This window comes from Phyllopteryx taeniolatus, chromosome 4 (assembly GCF_024500385.1).
Source record: "Phyllopteryx taeniolatus isolate TA_2022b chromosome 4, UOR_Ptae_1.2, whole genome shotgun sequence".
Lineage (NCBI taxonomy): Eukaryota > Metazoa > Chordata > Actinopteri > Syngnathiformes > Syngnathidae > Phyllopteryx > Phyllopteryx taeniolatus.
The window spans coordinates 18,187,093-18,204,023 of record NC_084505.1 but is presented as its reverse complement, the minus strand read 5'-3'; the positions used below and the strand labels follow the sequence as shown (position 1 = coordinate 18,204,023).

The following is a 16,931-nucleotide window of genomic DNA, read 5'->3' as shown; positions in this document are numbered from 1 at the left end:
GTTTTTTTTTTATGTTGTCTATGTTTTTTCAACTGATTTGGGACATTTTGGCATCGCTGAATATGAAAATGGCGTCAGTTTCTCTTGTTCAGGTCAGGTTTTTATGCCAAGCTGTGAAGTTTATTTATCAAATGTTACAAACTTTGCTTTCTGTAAATTGAATAGTAGACATTGATAAAAGCAAGCACCTGTGCATTGAATGTTACACCATTATTGTTCCAAATTCTGGGCATGAACCTCTGAAGCAAACATATCTGTTCATATAAACAAAAACATGTGGCCTTAGTTCAAAATGTTGACCTGATTGAGCAAAACCAATGTGATATGTGGATTCAGCATATCAACATAGTCCTAAATCAGCAAAACAATAAATGTGTTGTTGGCCAGTGTGAACTCCCAACACCAGTTTTGACAGACAAAGCAATATTGGGTGGACATTTCAATCATCATGCACCACAAAGTCTCAAGGACCCTTGCCCCAAATTGTACAGGAAAGTGGCCATTTTGGTTTGAAGCGACTATTTTAGGTTCTATCTAGTTATTGACGCAAATTCTTAAAATCAGCTCCTGACACCAGTTTGAGCGATGGAAACAAAATTGAACGGACATCTCTATTAGGGCCAGGATGACTAATCGGGCGATAGTACAGTAGCCCTTTTCAATCGGGGGGGGGGGGGGGGAGATTTTTGTCTCTCTTTTTGGGATGTGGGTGGAAACCGCAGTACCCGGAGAAAACCCACACAGGCACGGCAGAAGTTTTTTTGTTTTTTTTATATACACATTAACCCTTTACAACATGAGACAAGGATCATGACATTCAAACAAACATAAAAATAAATAAAATCGTCAAAAAATGGGCAAATAAATTGGCCGATTTTCCTTTCTGTTGTAAAGCTGGATGACGCAGTCAACATGGGACTGCACTTCATCCTAGAACACCTCGACGGCGCGGGGACCTAGGTGAGGATCCTGTTCGTGGACTTCAGCTCTGCGTTCAACACCATCATCCCCGAACTCCTCTCCTCCAAGCTTCTCCAGCTCAGCGTCTCGCCTGCCATCTGCCAGTGGATTTACAGCTTCCTGACGGGCAGGACACAGCAGGTGAGGCTGGGGGACACCACCTCATCCACACGCACCACCAGCACCGGGGCGCCCCAAGGATTTGTCCTCTCTCCGCTGCTCTTCCCTCTCTACAAGAACGACTGCACCTCGACACACCGGCTGTCAAACTCCTGAAGTTTACAGACGACACCACATACATCGGCCTCATCAAAGACGGTGGCAAGTATGCGTATTGACAGGAAGTGGAGCGGCTGGAGCTTTGGTGCCGCCGACACAACCTGGAGCGGAACACGCTCAAGACTGTACAGATGATCGTGGACTTCAGGAAACATCCTTCGCCACAGCTGCCCCTCACACTGTTCAACTGCCTTGTGTCAACCTTCGAGACCTTCAAGTTCCTGGGAATTACAGTCTCTCAGGACCTGAAGTGGGCGATCAACATCAACTCCGTCCTCAAAAAGGCCCAGCAGAGGATGTACTTCCTGCGGCTTCTGAGGAAGCACGGCCTGCCACAGCAGCTGTTGAGGCAGTTCTACACAGCAGTCATCGAATCAGTCCTGTGTTCATCCATCACAGTCTGGTTTGGTGCTGCCACAAAAAAAGACAAACTCCGACTGCAACGGGCAATCAAAACTGCTGAAAAAATTGCCAGTAGCCCCCTATCTACCCTTGAGGACTTGCACGCTGCCAGAACTAAGACAAGCGCATGCAAAATCCTCTTGGACCCTCCACATCCTGGTCACCAGCGCTTCCAGCTCCTTCCCTCAGGCACGCGATACCGAACAATGCAAAATAAAACAAGCAGACATTCCAACGGCTTCTCCCCTCTTGCCATGAACTTCTTAAACAGTTAACTTACAATTCGGTTGTAACTTGCTGCCAACTTTGTCTTGAGATTGTAGTCACATCTCTGTTGGGCCAATTATACATTATTTGTGCACTCACTGTAGCAGTCTCGCCACTCTGCACTATTTACATATCTGTTGTTGACCAATACTGGCCACTCGTGTGCTTGAGACGTAACATTTAAATAATTGACATTGTTTCAGATTATCGCACTACTAGTCACATTAAACTGCATAATTTCTTGAAGCTTCTGCGCCATTTGCACAATGGTCACTACATCAGACTATTCTTCTATTACTCATTTCAAACTGCTCTAAATTGCTAGAGGACTTGGCATCATTTGCACCATTGTCAAAAAAAATATATATTATATCGGCATTATCACATTACTGGTAACATCTTACTGCTCAGTGACTGTTTTTATGTCTCAAAAGCATTCACTGTCAATTGACTGTTGTCGTACTAAAGCGGCTCCAACTACCGGACACAAATTCCTTGTGTTTTTGGCATACTTGGCAAATAAAGATGATTCTGAAATACTCAACAACAAAGTATTGTAAAACAGTCAAATGCTTTGCTTGTAATTCATATACAGGGTTCCTTCACATTTGAGATTTCAAAATTATACTTTTTCCAGACCCTAATTTCTAGACTTCTCAGAAAAAAATGTTTGCCGTGCGTGTGCGTGCGTGCGGCTGGGTGGGTGGGCTGACCTCTCCTGTTTGAGTGCGTACTCCAGCATCTTGATGCGTCTGACCAGGTCTTTCTTGAGGTTGTCATGACCTCGCCGCTCTCCCTGCAGGAAGGCGATTTGAGCCTGACGACACACAGAAAGCACGCATCACATGACCCACACTTCCCATCATGCAACATTCCCCATCTGCCTCCCTTACACATAGCTCTGTGAACCCAAATCATCTTTCCCTGTTGAAATGAATGTAAATGCCATTAATCCGTTCCAGAATCCCAAAAAGAGCAACCCCCCAAAATTGCAATGTGTTTTTTAAATGAGGAAAAATAGCACTCTCTAATATTGTAATTTATGCAAACATACAGTAATTACATAATTAAATAGAATACAAAATAATTCCACAGTTTTTGGCACACTTTGCATCAATTGAATAGCCATTCTGCTGTGGTCCACCTTGGGGCAGTACAACAAAGATGGACGGATATACTGTATGTGGACGTCTGTACAGTGTATATGTCGCAGCTCCTCGCAGAAGACAACGCATATGCAGGTATGAATGCCAGTACTATTATACTGAAGGTCAAAATGTGTTGCTGCATTGTGTTCAAATATTTGTGGCTTAAGGGGTTACCTATGTGTTACCATTAAGCGAGCGTACTAAAGTGTGCTTTTTTTTTTTTTTAAATACAGAACATGTAACTCTCTTTGTTTTATGTTTAGTTTAATAGTAAACTTCAACTCTGAGTGGCAAAAAAAACAGCGTGAAGCCTCTTTTTGGAAGAATTGTTCACGATTTGCCAAGCTGCTCCTTATTGTGAAGTGAGCTGAGTCAACACACTACCACCATAAAGCGCTCGTATCTCAAGTTTGCATTCACAAGTCAAAACAAAACAATTGTCAGAACGACGGTTCGTATATCGAAAAACTCGTAAGCCGGGTCACTTGTATCTAAAGGTATCTTTGGGGCCAAGAAACTATGTTGCAGTGAGTTAAGGAGTTCCATTTAGACAAAAATAGTGCACTGTCGCCATCCCCTGGCATATCGGTGTCAATAAACTACGTTGAAGTGAGTTGAGACGTTTCAATTAGAAGAAAAAAAAAAAAAAAGAGTGCTTGGCTGCCATCTTGTGTCATCTTGGTCCCAAGAAACTAAGTCAAGGTGAGTGAAGGAGTTTCATTCTGACAAAAAGAGTGCTTTGCGCAGTCTCATGGCATGTTGGTCCCAGGGATCTATGTTGAAGTGGGTTGAGGAGTATAATTTAGACAAAAATAGTGCATTGCCACCATCTAGAGGCATCTTGGTGTCAATGAGCTCTGTTGAATTGAGTGGAAGAGTAACAGGCAAAAAGAAAAAAGTGCTTTATTGCCATCTGATGGCATCTACAGGCAATTATAAACCTTTGTGTTGACAGCAATAACAAAGACGATGACCTAATTTCTGGCACCATGTTTATTCTGGGAGCAGCTGCGTCTTTGATTGACAGTTCCACTTTTGGACCACTTTTGAAGCTTCTCAATAACATTCATTTTTTTTTAAATGGAAAAATAATGGAAACACTCGTGGCTTGCGAACCACAGATCCATGATACAACTCTGGACCAAAAAGACACGTTACAAGCAGTGTGTGGCTCGCATTCAAGTGGAAATGACAAAATGATCATCAGAGGAGAGATGAGGGCTAACTAGTGTACGCTGATGATGGTTGCCATGGCATTCATATTCATTTTCCATACTACTTTTCCTCATTAGAGTCACGGGGGTGCTGGAGTCTATCCCAGCTGACTCTGGGTGAGAGGCGGGGTACACCCTGAACTCGTCGCCAGCCAATCGCTGGGCACATATAAACAAACAACCATTTGCACTGACATTCACACCTATGGGCAATTTAGAGTCTTCAATTAACCTACCAGGCATGTTTTTGAGATGTGGTAGGAAACCGGAGGATCCGGAGAAAACCCACGCAGGCACGGGGAGAACATGCAAACTCCACATACGTGAGGCCGGATTTGAACTCGGGTCCTAAGAACTGATATAGAACAGAAAATATATATATTTCCCGAATTAAATAAAACAATACAAAAAACAAACAAAAAAAACATTTTTCTGTATCGGCGCTAAACTTTACACCGATTTTATCAGGCTGATCGGTATCGGCCGATACTTAGCATTTTATGCTGATCGGCTTTAATGTCATAATTCGCCGATCCGATCAATGATGTCATTGATCGGCTCACCAAAAGACATTTAGTGCGCGTCGCCGCGTGCACAGTATATTGGAATCCAAAAGCTAGTTTATTTTTAGCCATTTTTAGCCCACTGCATCCCGTTTTATACGACCATTGGGCTTTATCTTGTCAACTCAAATGCGACCGGAAACACCCGTTACCGTGGCGACGACAACAAGAGTGGCTCGCGCAGACTATATTATGAGGACAAAATGGGGAGAAACGTGTGTTGGTGGTCACCAGTGCTCAGGCTTGCTTGATGTATGTTCACATACTTGTAATACGATACGGCTCACAAGCAGGCAATAAAATGTTATGTAGCCTAGCAAGCTAGTGGTAGCACAAACGTTTTGACGTAAACATGCCGCCTGTCGAATCATGGTCTCAAGTTTCGGTGTGGGTGAAGTAATTTAATTAAAAATACAATTATTTAATTACAGCAAGTTAGCACCCATTATTCCATCAATTGATCGAATGATAAGATAAATTATTGATCAGATAAATTATTTAGCTAAATGAAGAAAAGATCACAGAAAATTGGTATTCATTTCATGTCATTTTAAGGAACATATTATATCAGGATGTACAGTATTTTGTTAGCATAAAATTACCAACATAGGTATATATATATACAATTTTGTCCATATCGTCCAGCTCGAGTTACAACTGTTTGTGGGTGAAGGCACAACAGCACTACAAACTGGCCAACTAGCTATATATGTGATCCGGGATGATTTTGAACACAGCCCAGGATAATCAGAAAGGTGCAGAAGGACGTCAGCACCACAGAGGAAGTGACACATAGTCTGATTGGTTGAGTCTACAGGGAGAAGCGCAGAGGCTCATGGGAAATCAAAAGTCAGCCATGCGTCAGCCGTTCAGCTGATGACTGTCTCTTATGTAACACGCAGGTTTCAAAAGGGATGGGAAACTTCCAGAAAGTTCCCCATAAATTTGCATAGGCATTTAAGGTGTGGGTTTTTGGAAAGATTCCAAATTGGGAATTATGGGGATTAATGGGAATTAACTGGAAATTGGGGGTCATTTAATGGAATGCAATCACATTCAAGCATAAATACATTTTCTTGTGTCATGAGCAGACATCCATGCCAAATAGCTCTCCTTGCCCACATACCATGGCATTGAAATAAACTCGTAAGTCAAGGCAACACAGCACGTTTATACTAATCGTGTGCGTGTGTTATTGTATCTGCTTGACACACACACACACACACACACACACACACAGTTGTGTTCACTGACGTTGTGTCGTTTCGTGTTATGTGCACTAAATTGATTCCTCAAGCAGGTTAGCGAGCAGCAACAAACAAACAAACTCGCCTTGGAATGTTCGCCATTTACGAACGCATTTGAATGAAATGAGCACATCCATGTCAGCGAGAAGCCTGACCGAAATGAGTGGATCGTCGTGTGTGTTCTTCTTACTTCGGCGTCGCAGTGAGCGACATAGCAGCTTGTTTGATCACATTTAATGTCACGTTTCACAAATGACGTGCGTCACGCTTGGCGCCAAGACGACGCGAACAGCACCGAGTGTGAACGGTGCTCAGCAAGTGAGCGTCCGTGGAGCGGAAACAGTACCTGCAGTTCCGACCGCTCCAAGTCCCACTGGGAACGGTCCGCCTCGTAGCGGGTCCACTCGTGCTGGAGGAAGTGAAGGATGCCCGGGATGCTGTACTGAGCCCGGGCCGCCTCTCCGTCGCCCCCGCCGGACAAGCAGCCGAGGAGCACCGCGGGGCCCGCCTGCTCGTCCATGGCCGGAGAGATGCCTCGCAGCTCGGCTAAGGCTGGCGGCGGCCGCCGGGGCTCCTGGTTCGCTCCAGCGGGGAGAGGAGAGTAGCGTCCATGGGGGAGGGAGGGAGCCGCCGTCCACTGACAGCAGCGACGGTCGGTCCGGTTCCGAACGACGGAAGACGTCAGCTAACGGAAACTAGGCGACAGCAACACTACCGGTCAGGATTTTCAAAGTAACACGCGAGCAAACGGCGACATTAAACAACAACAACAACAACAAACACATTAAAAGTCATTTAATTAGCACGTATACCTAAGTGGTAAACCTCTCTTAAACCAGAGATGCCGAGTATGAAATGTATTAATGTGTGCGTTTTTGTTTTGCTATGAACAACCAATCAGAGGACAGAAAAATGCTGACATCATCGAGGGTTCGCACGCTGGCCCCGAGAGGACGAATTTGCAATGTGATTGGTTGAAACAACTGTCCCGTTGCTAAAGAGGAGAGCAACACTTCAACACACGATCAAACGGTTACATAAACAAATTAAGTCATCATCCTAACGTGACCAAACTCGGAAAAAGGGAACACCGACTTCCTGTGTATGCTATGCTAACGAGCGTGGTGACGTGTTGTGTATCATATATCACTGATATACTGGATTTATTTTCTATATACATTTTACAAAACGTATACAAATCTAATCCCCGCAGCCCCTCCGGGGACGACTGTGCGTGTGTGCATGTATGTGAGAGAGAGAGACAGAGAGAGAGAGAGAGAGAGAGAGAGAGAGAGAGAGAGAGAGAGAGAGAGACCCAGACGCCACGTGCTAATCAGCTGATGCACCGCAGCCGAGGGCGCGCGAGTGTATTTACGCACTCCGTCATCGTGATCATCATCATCATCGTCATCATCATGCCTCCGCTCGAGAGGAGCCAGCAGCTGCGCAGCAAATCATTCAAGCAGAGGAAAAGCTTCGGTAAGCGCAACGGAAAAGTTGAAGGAAAAAAAAAAAAAAAAGTGACGAATTGAAGAAAGAGTCATTTCTTTTTCAACTTCTTGTTTTGTTATTTTGTGTGCAGCCACCAGGAAGCAAGAAGTGGCCGGGATCCGCTCCAAATTCCCCAACAAGATCCCGGTGAGTGAGTGAATCCGCAAAAGGTTCGATCAACGCAACTGGACTCTTCTGGTTTTGTTAAATTCAACCTTTGTGGATTAGCATGGCCTGGGTGACTTATCGACACAAGGGGTTCCCCAACCTTAGCCCGGGGGCTGGATGTGGCATGTACTAAAGAGATTTAATATGGCTCACAACACACACACACAAAAGGGAGGGGAGCTGCGTAAAAAGTGAGGGTTGTGACGTACACATCACCTATGGGTGCGACACCCCTCACAACTACTACTACATGGGGATAATTAACCTACCAAGCATGTTTTTGGGATGTAGAAGGACACCGGAGTATCTGGAGAAAACCCATGCAGGCTCCACACAGGCGAGGCCGGATTTGAACCCGGGTCCTCAGAACTGTGAGGCGGATGTGCTAACCAGTTGTCCACCGTATCGTATTAATGATCCTCAAATAACTGCCTATTAAAAATGGTCAGCTTGTGAAATGCTTGGCTTTTTTTTTTTTTTTTTCTGAATTTTGGAGCGCTGCTTAGTGCAGGGACGGATCTATTCTAAAGTGGGATACTGGGCCGTGGGCCACCCACGCCAAAATCCTACAACTTTAGTTTTTTTATTTGCCTTATAACCTTTAACAGAAAGCTGTGGCTATAAAGTCTACGCACTACTGTTCAAAGGCCAAGTTTTGGGGATGAAATTACTTAAAAATAAATCTACAATTTATCTGTAATGTAACTTAACCTACAAGCTATAAAATTCCATTGTGCTACCATATTACTTCAGTAGCTTTTCACGTCCCAACAATTTCAGTTTTTTTTGCCAGTTGAGTTATGGGTAAGATGGTAGATATTTTGGAATATTTTTTTATTTTACATCACAAAAACCTTGCCTTGATAAATTCAATTCCATCAAGCCATTTTTCTGAATGTGGCCATTGGAGGAAAAAGTTTGGACACCCCCTAGTCTACATAGACAGATTGAGTGAATGGTGTGTTGATTTGACTTCCTGTTGTCAGGTGATCATCGAGCGCTACGAGCGGGAAAAGTTTCTTCCCCCTTTGGACAAAACCAAGTTTCTTGTTCCACACGAACTCACCATGAACCAGTTTCTCACCATAATCAGGTAACATTATTATTGAAAATCGGAATTGTGTTCTGCCCGTCCCCCAAAATGTGTTTTTTAATTAAAAAAAAAAAAAAAAAAAATCTCACTCTATCTACTTTCTAAAATCCTAGTTATAACATAGAATGTAAATAATTAAACAGTTTATGGATCATGATGTAATGATTGGGGGGGGAAATCAGCCTGACTGCTCGTATCTCAAAACTCCCAAATTGGGTCACTCATATTTCAAGGACCGCTGTTATTATATTAATTTGGTACATGAAGATTTATCTGCCCTAATCCATATTTTAATAGCGCCACTATCTCGTTAATTCGACTCTAAAAAACAATACTATACAAAAATGCAATAGAACAGCACAAGTTTATTTTGATTTCAATTCATTTACTCTTTTTCTGTGGCCCAACATTTAAATGCTTTTTAGCTTTGACTTTTCTGACTGAACAGAAATATGGGGATGAAATTGCTTTAAGATGTACAAAACAGTGAAATTTTGCTTGCCTGGCTCGGCACTCCTAAACCTCTAATCCTAGAATTGTCCCTGAATGAGCGTTTTTCTTCATGACTTGCAGCAGAAAGTGATACTCTAATTGCAATAATGTCAACAATGCTTGTCTGTGTCTCAACAATGACTGGCGACCAGTCCAGGGTGTGCCGTGCCATGCCTTTCGCTTGAATGTGAGCAAGTAAGCAAACTAGACATAGGTCCATTGACGTAGACTAATTAATGGCATGTGCCCATTGTGCTGGTGAGTGTTGTCGCTGCTTCGTTTACACAATGGAGGCCCAGCTTAGATGGCGTCCTACACGACTCCCAAAAATTAGTCCGCTCATGCCGCCACGGTGACCGTTGCCCCTCCCCACCCCCCCATTTCCCCCCCAGGAACCGCATGGCGCTGCTGCCCTCCCAGGCCTTCTACCTGCTAGTGAACAACAGTGGTCTGGCCAGCATGACTCTTAGCATGGCTCAGGTCTACAGGGACCACCAGGACGACGATGGCTTCCTCTACATGACCTACGCCTCTCAGGAGATGTTTGGGCAGCTTTAGCACAAACGTACCAAATTCGTATGTAAATATATAAAAATGTTTTGTGTATTTTAATAAATAAATCTTATGTATACATCACCACCTTTTACTACTATGGGGTGCTCTTTGTAAAGTGGCTCAATCATAACAGCAACATTTTGTCAGTTTGTTTTAAAAAAAAAAATAAATAAATAAAAAAAATCTCCAAAATTATTATAAAAAATGTTCAAGGCTGTGGTCGTCTGCTGAAAACGTGATCAGTTTTTCAGTATGTGCTCAAATGTGTGTAGTGTGGGCCGCATGCTGAATTTTGGTGCCACTGTGTTTTATAGTTTACTCCCTTGAAGTGTCTGCGTTGTGTCAACACCTGTCTGTCAGTCTGCTAGCGGGTACTAGCTGCTAGCGGACCTGCACCTGGCGGCGGAGCCATCCAATTCGCCATCGCTTGCTCCCGGCGCAGCACGTGGCTCCACACGAGAGACACTGTAGCACAAAATACATAATGTTTTAGAGATGTTACAGATCAAATGTAACTACTAGTTATAGTATGTGCCAGTTATCATCTTTTAGTTTGGACATTTTGTTTTTAAGGTAGCATGCTTAAAATAGCACGTTTTTAGATCGTAGGTTTCAGTTAGCATGTTTCATCTAGCGCTGAGGTTTGGAGAGTGCTAACGAGAACAAAGATGCTTTCCTGCAGCAAATTGCAAGGCAAATATCACGGAGGTCCGACGGGACGCCGCTTCCTCCGATTGTGGCAAGCGTGCGAAGAGGCTAAGACCACAGCAAGCAGCTCCAGGAAGTCCAGCGTAAATGAAACCTAAACCGTCCCTGTTGACAACAATGATGTAATTTCCTGTCTCGGTTTGCCAAACAGGAAGTGTGCTTTGGGGTTGTACGTCACTGCAAAAATGCACACTTACCTAGTGAAAACCTTAATGTACTTTTTTTTAAAGATCGTTTTGACTTGTATCTAAATTTACAAGACAATTCATGCTAGTACCATTGGCAGACTTGTTTCACTTAAAACAAAGACATTTGGTCCCTAAAATAAGTGAAAAAAATATTCAAGACTACAGAATGTCTGTTAGTGGATAAAAATGGTAATAGAATCCAACAAGGTGAACGTAATTCTGAATTTAGTTGCATATCATCGCTGCCGTGTGGAATCCTCACGCCTCCAAAATGACTACTTTTACCAAACACTGCTTCCAGTTGTGCACATCAAAGTATGCGTTCATGCTAACCCCCTGACTGTACAAAAAGCCTTTAATTGTCACAAAAGCAAACGCCTCTTCCCAAACTCTTTTTCAAAGGTCTTAGAGCCATGAGCGATGACCCGGGCAGATCTTAATTGCACGCACTTGCCTCATGCAGCTTCTTTCTGAAACAAAGCATTACACCGATCGATTGCAACAAAACAAGCCTACTCAAATGTATTTAACCTCACTGTTTTTACGTCTAAAAAAAAAAATACAGTTCATATATTTTTTTTCTCAAGCTATTTTCAACACTTTACACTGGTTAATATTACCTAAAAATAACAGACGAAGTGGGGACAGACCAATAGTATCGTTTTTTTTTTAAATATGAAATTGACCATATTTGGACATACAGGGTTTCTGCCTGACAGCAACGATATGTTGCTTTGTTTATTTCTGTACGTGATCGCTGCACCTGTTTTTAGCCTGTTATAAACCTTTTTTCCATCATATGCTATGATGTAATATAATATGCAATTATGTAACTACAACCCCAATTCCAATTCCAATTGGGACGTTGTGTTAAACATAAATAAAACCAGAATACAATGATTTGCAAATCATGTTCAACCTATATTTAAGATATTTCATGTTCAAACTGATAAACTTTATTGTTTTTAGCAAATAATCAATAACTTATAATTTTATGGCTGCAACACGTTCCAAAAAAGCTGGGACAGGGTCACGTTTACCACTGTGTTACATCACCTTTACTTTTAACAACATTTAAGAAATGTTTGGGAACTGAGGACACTAATTGTTGAAGCTTTGTAGGAGGAATTCTTTCCCATTCTTGCTTGATGTACAGCTTCAGCTGTTCAACAGTCTGGGGTCTCCCTTGTCGTATTTTACACCCCATCTTTCCTTGTGAATGACTGAGCAATTCAGGTAAGCTCCTTTTATAGCCAATCATGGCACCCACCTGTTCCCAATGAGCCTGTTCACCTGTGGGATGTTCCAAACGGGTGTTTGATGACTATTCCTCAACTTTCGTAGTCTTTTTTGCCACCTGTCCCAGCTTTTTTGGAACGTGTTGCAGCCATAAAAGTCTAAGTTAATGATTATTTGCTAAAAACAATAAAGCTTATCAGTTTGAACATTAAATATCTTCTCTTTGTAGTGTATTCAATTAAATATAGGTTGAATGGGCGAATGGGTGTTTGTTTATAGGTGCCCTGCGATTGGCTGGCGACCGGTTCAGGATGTATCCAGCCTCCCGCCCGAAGATAGCTGGGATAGGCTCCAGCAGCCTGTGACCCTAGTGAGGAAAAGCGGTAAAGAAAATGGATTTATGGATGGATGGCTGTCGAAAAGCTCCGTGTAAGACCATTTTATTAGCAGTGTTGGGAAAATGACTTTGGAAATCTAGTTGGTTACAGCTACAAGTTGTGTTGTTGCAAATGTAATAGTAGTGTAAATATTTCAATTCCTTTCTCAAAGGGATATAACTAATTACAATTTATTACATTTGACTTCATTTTCTTAATATTAAATGAATGCATCAACAGGACCCTTAGATGTTTCCTCTAAAAAGGTGGATTGAAACCACAGATAATTATTTTGGAATTAACTAAATATTTGTTCTTTACACTAATAATAAACTGGTAACAAAACATGATGAAATGGAAATACATCATGTCTGTTAAAACAAAATCCTCCCAATAATGAAATGAATGGGTTACAACTACATAAATTGTGTAATTAAATGACAATCTTGTTATGTGCAATTAGTTACACTCCGACACTGTATATAAATGTGCACTGCACGTACCATTTACCAAGATAAAGGTTAAATAAATGTCGTCTTCGTTCTGCAGTCAGGATGCAAGGAAAGTTTGTGTGTGTTTGTTTGTGTGTGTGTGGTGTGGTGTGGGGGAGATTAAAGAGAAGAATGCGACATCTCACGCAATACAAACGATCTTTGATATTAGTCCGAGCGGTAGTATAGGTGGGCAAACAGAAAAAAAACAACTCGTCCAAGGAACTATTGAAGAAAGCCGTACGTGGCTGTGGCGTAAGTCCACGATGAAGGCGGATGCTTTATGACGTCACAAACAACAGAACGCCTACGTCGACATTTTGCGTCCGTTTTCGCGCACTCGTCTCGGCTCGCGCGGCTCCTCGTCTGTCGCGTCTTCTTCCCTACGACGACATTTTTGTGTTATTGTCGTCGTCCGGAACGCATCGACAATGACCGCGGCCGCCAGGCGCCAGTCGTGCTTCCTGTGCGACTTGCCCCGCATGCCGTGGGCCTTCATTTGGGACTTCAGCGAGGTGGTGTGCCGAGGTTGCGTCAACTACGAGGGAGCCGACCAAGTCGAGCTGGTCATCGACACCGCCCGCCAGCTCAAGCGGGCCCAGGGCCTCCGGGAGGGCCGAGCGGGGGGGAAGCCGCCGCCGCCGCCGACGACGACGACGACAGCAGCCAAGGAGCTCCACCAGCCGGCCCTGGGGGCGCTCGCCTCCTCCCGCTACCCGCTAACCGACAGGCCGCCGCCTCGCCTGGGCCCGGAGTACCAGACGGCGACGACGAGGCTCGTCAACGGCTTCCCCAAAGCCGACGACCCGCCCGAGCTGAACCGCCAGAGCCCCACCGACCCGCGGCGGAGCGGCTGCGTGGTGCCGCCCGGCATGGTGCCGCTGCTCAACATTTGCCACCCGCACGCCACCGCCGTCCTGGTGCCCACCGAGGCGGCCGCGCTGCGGGTTGACAGCCACATGGCGGCGGAGAGCAGAAGCGTGCGCGAGCTCATGGCCGTGCACGCGCTCGACGCCAGGTTAAAAAAGGAGCACATGGCCGCGCACGGGATGATGACGTACGAAGGCCACGCCCCCTCCAAGACAGGTACGGTAACTTATCTTTTTGTTCCACTGTTTTGCCTTTTTGAAAATGAAGTCAAGCAATATATTAGGTCCATTAGACATGGAAAAACACAAGCCACAGTAAGTTTCATTAAATAAATTCCCAAATACCAATGAATAGCGAATGCACACACTCTTAACAATATCGACAGGAAAAAAATGCAAGGAAGATGCAAAGTTTAGCTTGAGTAGTTTCTACAACTACAGCCAAATGGTTAAACCAGGAAATCGCATGTTCACACCATGTCTGCGTGGGCTGTTGTCGACATTCGGCATGCCCTGCTTGTGTCGGGTGTGGATTGTGACCTGGTGGACAAATAAAATACGTGCACCTATCCCTAAAGTGTCGTTTCACAAATTGCCATAAAAAATGTAATTGCGAGAATATAGCTCAGTGGGTCACCGTGACGCACTTGCACGGTCGTAGCAGTTGTACTTAAAATAAAATTAAAAGGCATTAGATGAGGCCAGAGATGGATGATATTTCAAAGGATCATTTTAATATTCTACTGTCGGGTCAGTCAGACATGACAATTTCTTTTTAAATTTGGAACTGCAAACGAAGCTGAGATTTAGTCCTCTCCAGTAGGTGGCGCTACACTGAACGGTTTGCTACATCGGCCAATCATGTACATCGATCAGAAAGACAGGTTTTTGTTTACAATTGTCTGTCATTGTGTTCATGTCAATTTTGTATCAAAAATACTATTTGTACTGGTATCGGTGAGTACTCACGAGTAAATACGCTTACTAATATCAATCTGAAAAGTGTTATCTGTCATCCATTATATTTACCTACTGGCACAGTTGTTTTTTTTCCCCCAGCCTATCTTGTTATTTGCTGAAAAACACTTATTTGCTGCACACCACACAGGCCAAAGCAAAACAAGTATGACGTTGATGCCTTGTTGCCAGGGAACAATGTTAAGTGAATTAAGGAGCTTCATTTAGACAAGTTGTGCTTTGATGCCACCTTGCCAGGCAAATTAAGCTGAAGCAAATAGAGGAGTTTAGACAAAATGTGTGCTTTGCCAGCATATTGTGGCATCTATAGGCAATTACATATCTCTTTAAGGCAAGACAAGGAAAGTTTATTTATGTAGTGCATTTCATGAACAAGGTAAGATAATGTGCTATACATGATTAATAACATTTAAAACAGCAAACGACATTTAAAAACAAAAGTACAGAAAAATAAAAGACAGCTAAAAAGCATTTAAAAGCAGACTAAAATGACTAAAAATGTACAGTTCAAGAGAAATAATTTTAAAATGGAAATGGTCCAAAATGCTCATGGGGGGGAAAAAAGAATAGTTTTTAATCTGGACTTAAAACCATTGACATTTGGGGCTGACTTCACTTCTGTTGGCAACTGAAGTCTTTTTTTTTATTTTCCAGGGGACCGCCATGTTGGGCATTATCGCCCTCTGCTGTTGACCAAAATGGATTTATCTTGGAATCAAAATAAGACATTGTAAACGTTTGCTTTACTTTGGAAAACAATCATCAATATTTTTCAAATTGTTTTGATATGTTAGGGGCTAAACAAGTGACTGCAACATAATACATTTGTGTTTTCTGCACAGTCAATTTAAAATGTCCCGTTTTTTAAATAAGGATGGAAATTAAAAATGTTTTTGAATCTGATTTATCACTCTATTGAAGAAATAATCAACAGATTATTAGATTACTCAAGTCATCGTTAGTTGCAGCTCTATTTTTAAGCATGTACTTTGTGTGATGGAAATGAACTGTGCTTACGTTGGCCTATGGTGTTGGTTTGTGTCCTCAAGAGAGGGGGAAGAATCCCCGCAGCTTGAAGAGGAAGGCGTCTCCCGAGCCAGACAGCAAAAGCACGGCCCACAAGTTGAACGACACCGAGGGTTCGCCGTGGTTGCCATCGCACTCTGAGGCGGTCAAGATGGCCCCTGCCGCACCGGCTGGCTTCTCGCCCCCTGGGGCAGCCGCCCCCCCGCCACAGAACGCTCAGTTGCCCATCGCCGCCCTAATCCTGGCCACAGACAATGCGGGCGTGCCCAAAGACGGCGCCCGGGTGCGGCGGAACAGCGGCACCTCGCCTGGGCCTGGGGGGGAAGCGGGGGTGGCGGGCGGCGTCCCGCTCTGCTGCACGTTGTGCCACGAGCGCCTCGAGGACACGCACTTCGTCCAGTGCCCGTCGGTGGCGTTGCACAAATTCTGCTTCCCGTGCTCTCGCGCCAGCATCAAGACGCAGGGTGCCAGCGGGGAGGTGTACTGCCCCAGCGGGGGGCGCTGCCCTTTGGCCGGCTCAGACCTGCCCTGGGCGTTCATGCAGGGAGAGATCACCACCATCCTGGCTGGAGACGTCAAGGTGAAGAAGGAGCGGGACTCCTAAGAAGGGTTCCTCTTGTTAACCATGGCGACCGTGGAGCTCGGTGGACTCAAAACCGTGTCGTCCTGTGTTTTTTTGCTTTTTCGCGACGTTTTGTGTTTGTGCATTTTTCAACACAACCAATTGCAGCGAGCACTTGGCCAATAAAAACAAACCACTCATATCGTGTGTGTGTGAGATGCAATCCCCTTCAGTGTTTTGGTGGTCCGTGTTACATGAACACATCTGTTATCTCACTTGGTGTGCTGGGGCTGTGTGAGATAAGTGTGACTTAAAATAAGCACAGCCATACTGTTTGTGGTTGTGGCTATGGCGTCAGAGCTGCTTCCAGTGTCAACATTGGATCGCGGTCTTGGAACGAGTTGGCTGTGGTCAGAATTGTTTACTCACTTCCTACTAATGACTTTGGGATTTTGATATATTGGATCTAGATAGTTCCCTAATCCTTCTGTGGTGATATTGGGGAGTCAGGAATGAATTCATCATCGCAAACGCTGCAAGTGTATTTGCAGGGCTCCTGACAGATTGGCCAGCCAATATTAATCCTACTCATAAAACATTCAGACCAAAAAAAA

General features: G+C 44.0%; 3 protein-coding genes across 11 annotated transcripts in view; 2 read left to right on the top strand and 1 right to left on the bottom strand.

The window, feature by feature from the left end:
* LOC133476570 (striatin-like) overlaps positions 1-15,884 on the bottom strand; it is a 40,213-nt gene extending 24,329 nt beyond the window's left edge. For 2 of the 9 annotated variants that reach the window (XR_009788088.1, XM_061770145.1), the window contains exons 1-2: positions 6,427-7,038; positions 2,622-2,725 (exon numbers count right to left, since the gene is read on the bottom strand). Coding sequence is in view for 8 of the 9 variants with exons in the window: in XM_061770145.1 (XP_061626129.1) it covers positions 2,622-2,725; positions 6,427-6,600 (278 nt within the window). In the remaining variant the exon portion in view is untranslated. Of the gene's footprint in view, positions 1-2,621; positions 2,726-6,426; positions 7,039-10,228; positions 10,345-13,126; positions 13,266-15,746 lie in introns of those variants that run through there. The other 7 variants (XM_061770146.1, XM_061770147.1, XM_061770149.1 and 4 more) reach the window with 7 other exon arrangements.
* map1lc3c (microtubule-associated protein 1 light chain 3 gamma) lies at positions 7,403-9,960 on the top strand. Its single transcript, XM_061770161.1, has 4 exons — positions 7,403-7,559; positions 7,663-7,718; positions 8,726-8,832; positions 9,717-9,960. The coding sequence occupies exons 1-4, from the start codon at positions 7,421-7,423 to the stop codon at positions 9,880-9,882; spliced, it is 468 nt and encodes a 155-aa protein (XP_061626145.1). The 5' UTR covers positions 7,403-7,420; the 3' UTR covers positions 9,883-9,960.
* Positions 13,157-16,517, top strand: LOC133476574 (interferon regulatory factor 2-binding protein 2-B-like). The gene is made up of 2 exons (XM_061770160.1): positions 13,157-13,968; positions 15,779-16,517. Exons 1-2 carry the CDS (start codon positions 13,314-13,316, stop codon positions 16,357-16,359), a joined length of 1,236 nt encoding a protein of 411 aa, XP_061626144.1. The 5' UTR covers positions 13,157-13,313; the 3' UTR covers positions 16,360-16,517.
* Positions 16,518-16,931: the final 414 nt, after the last annotated feature.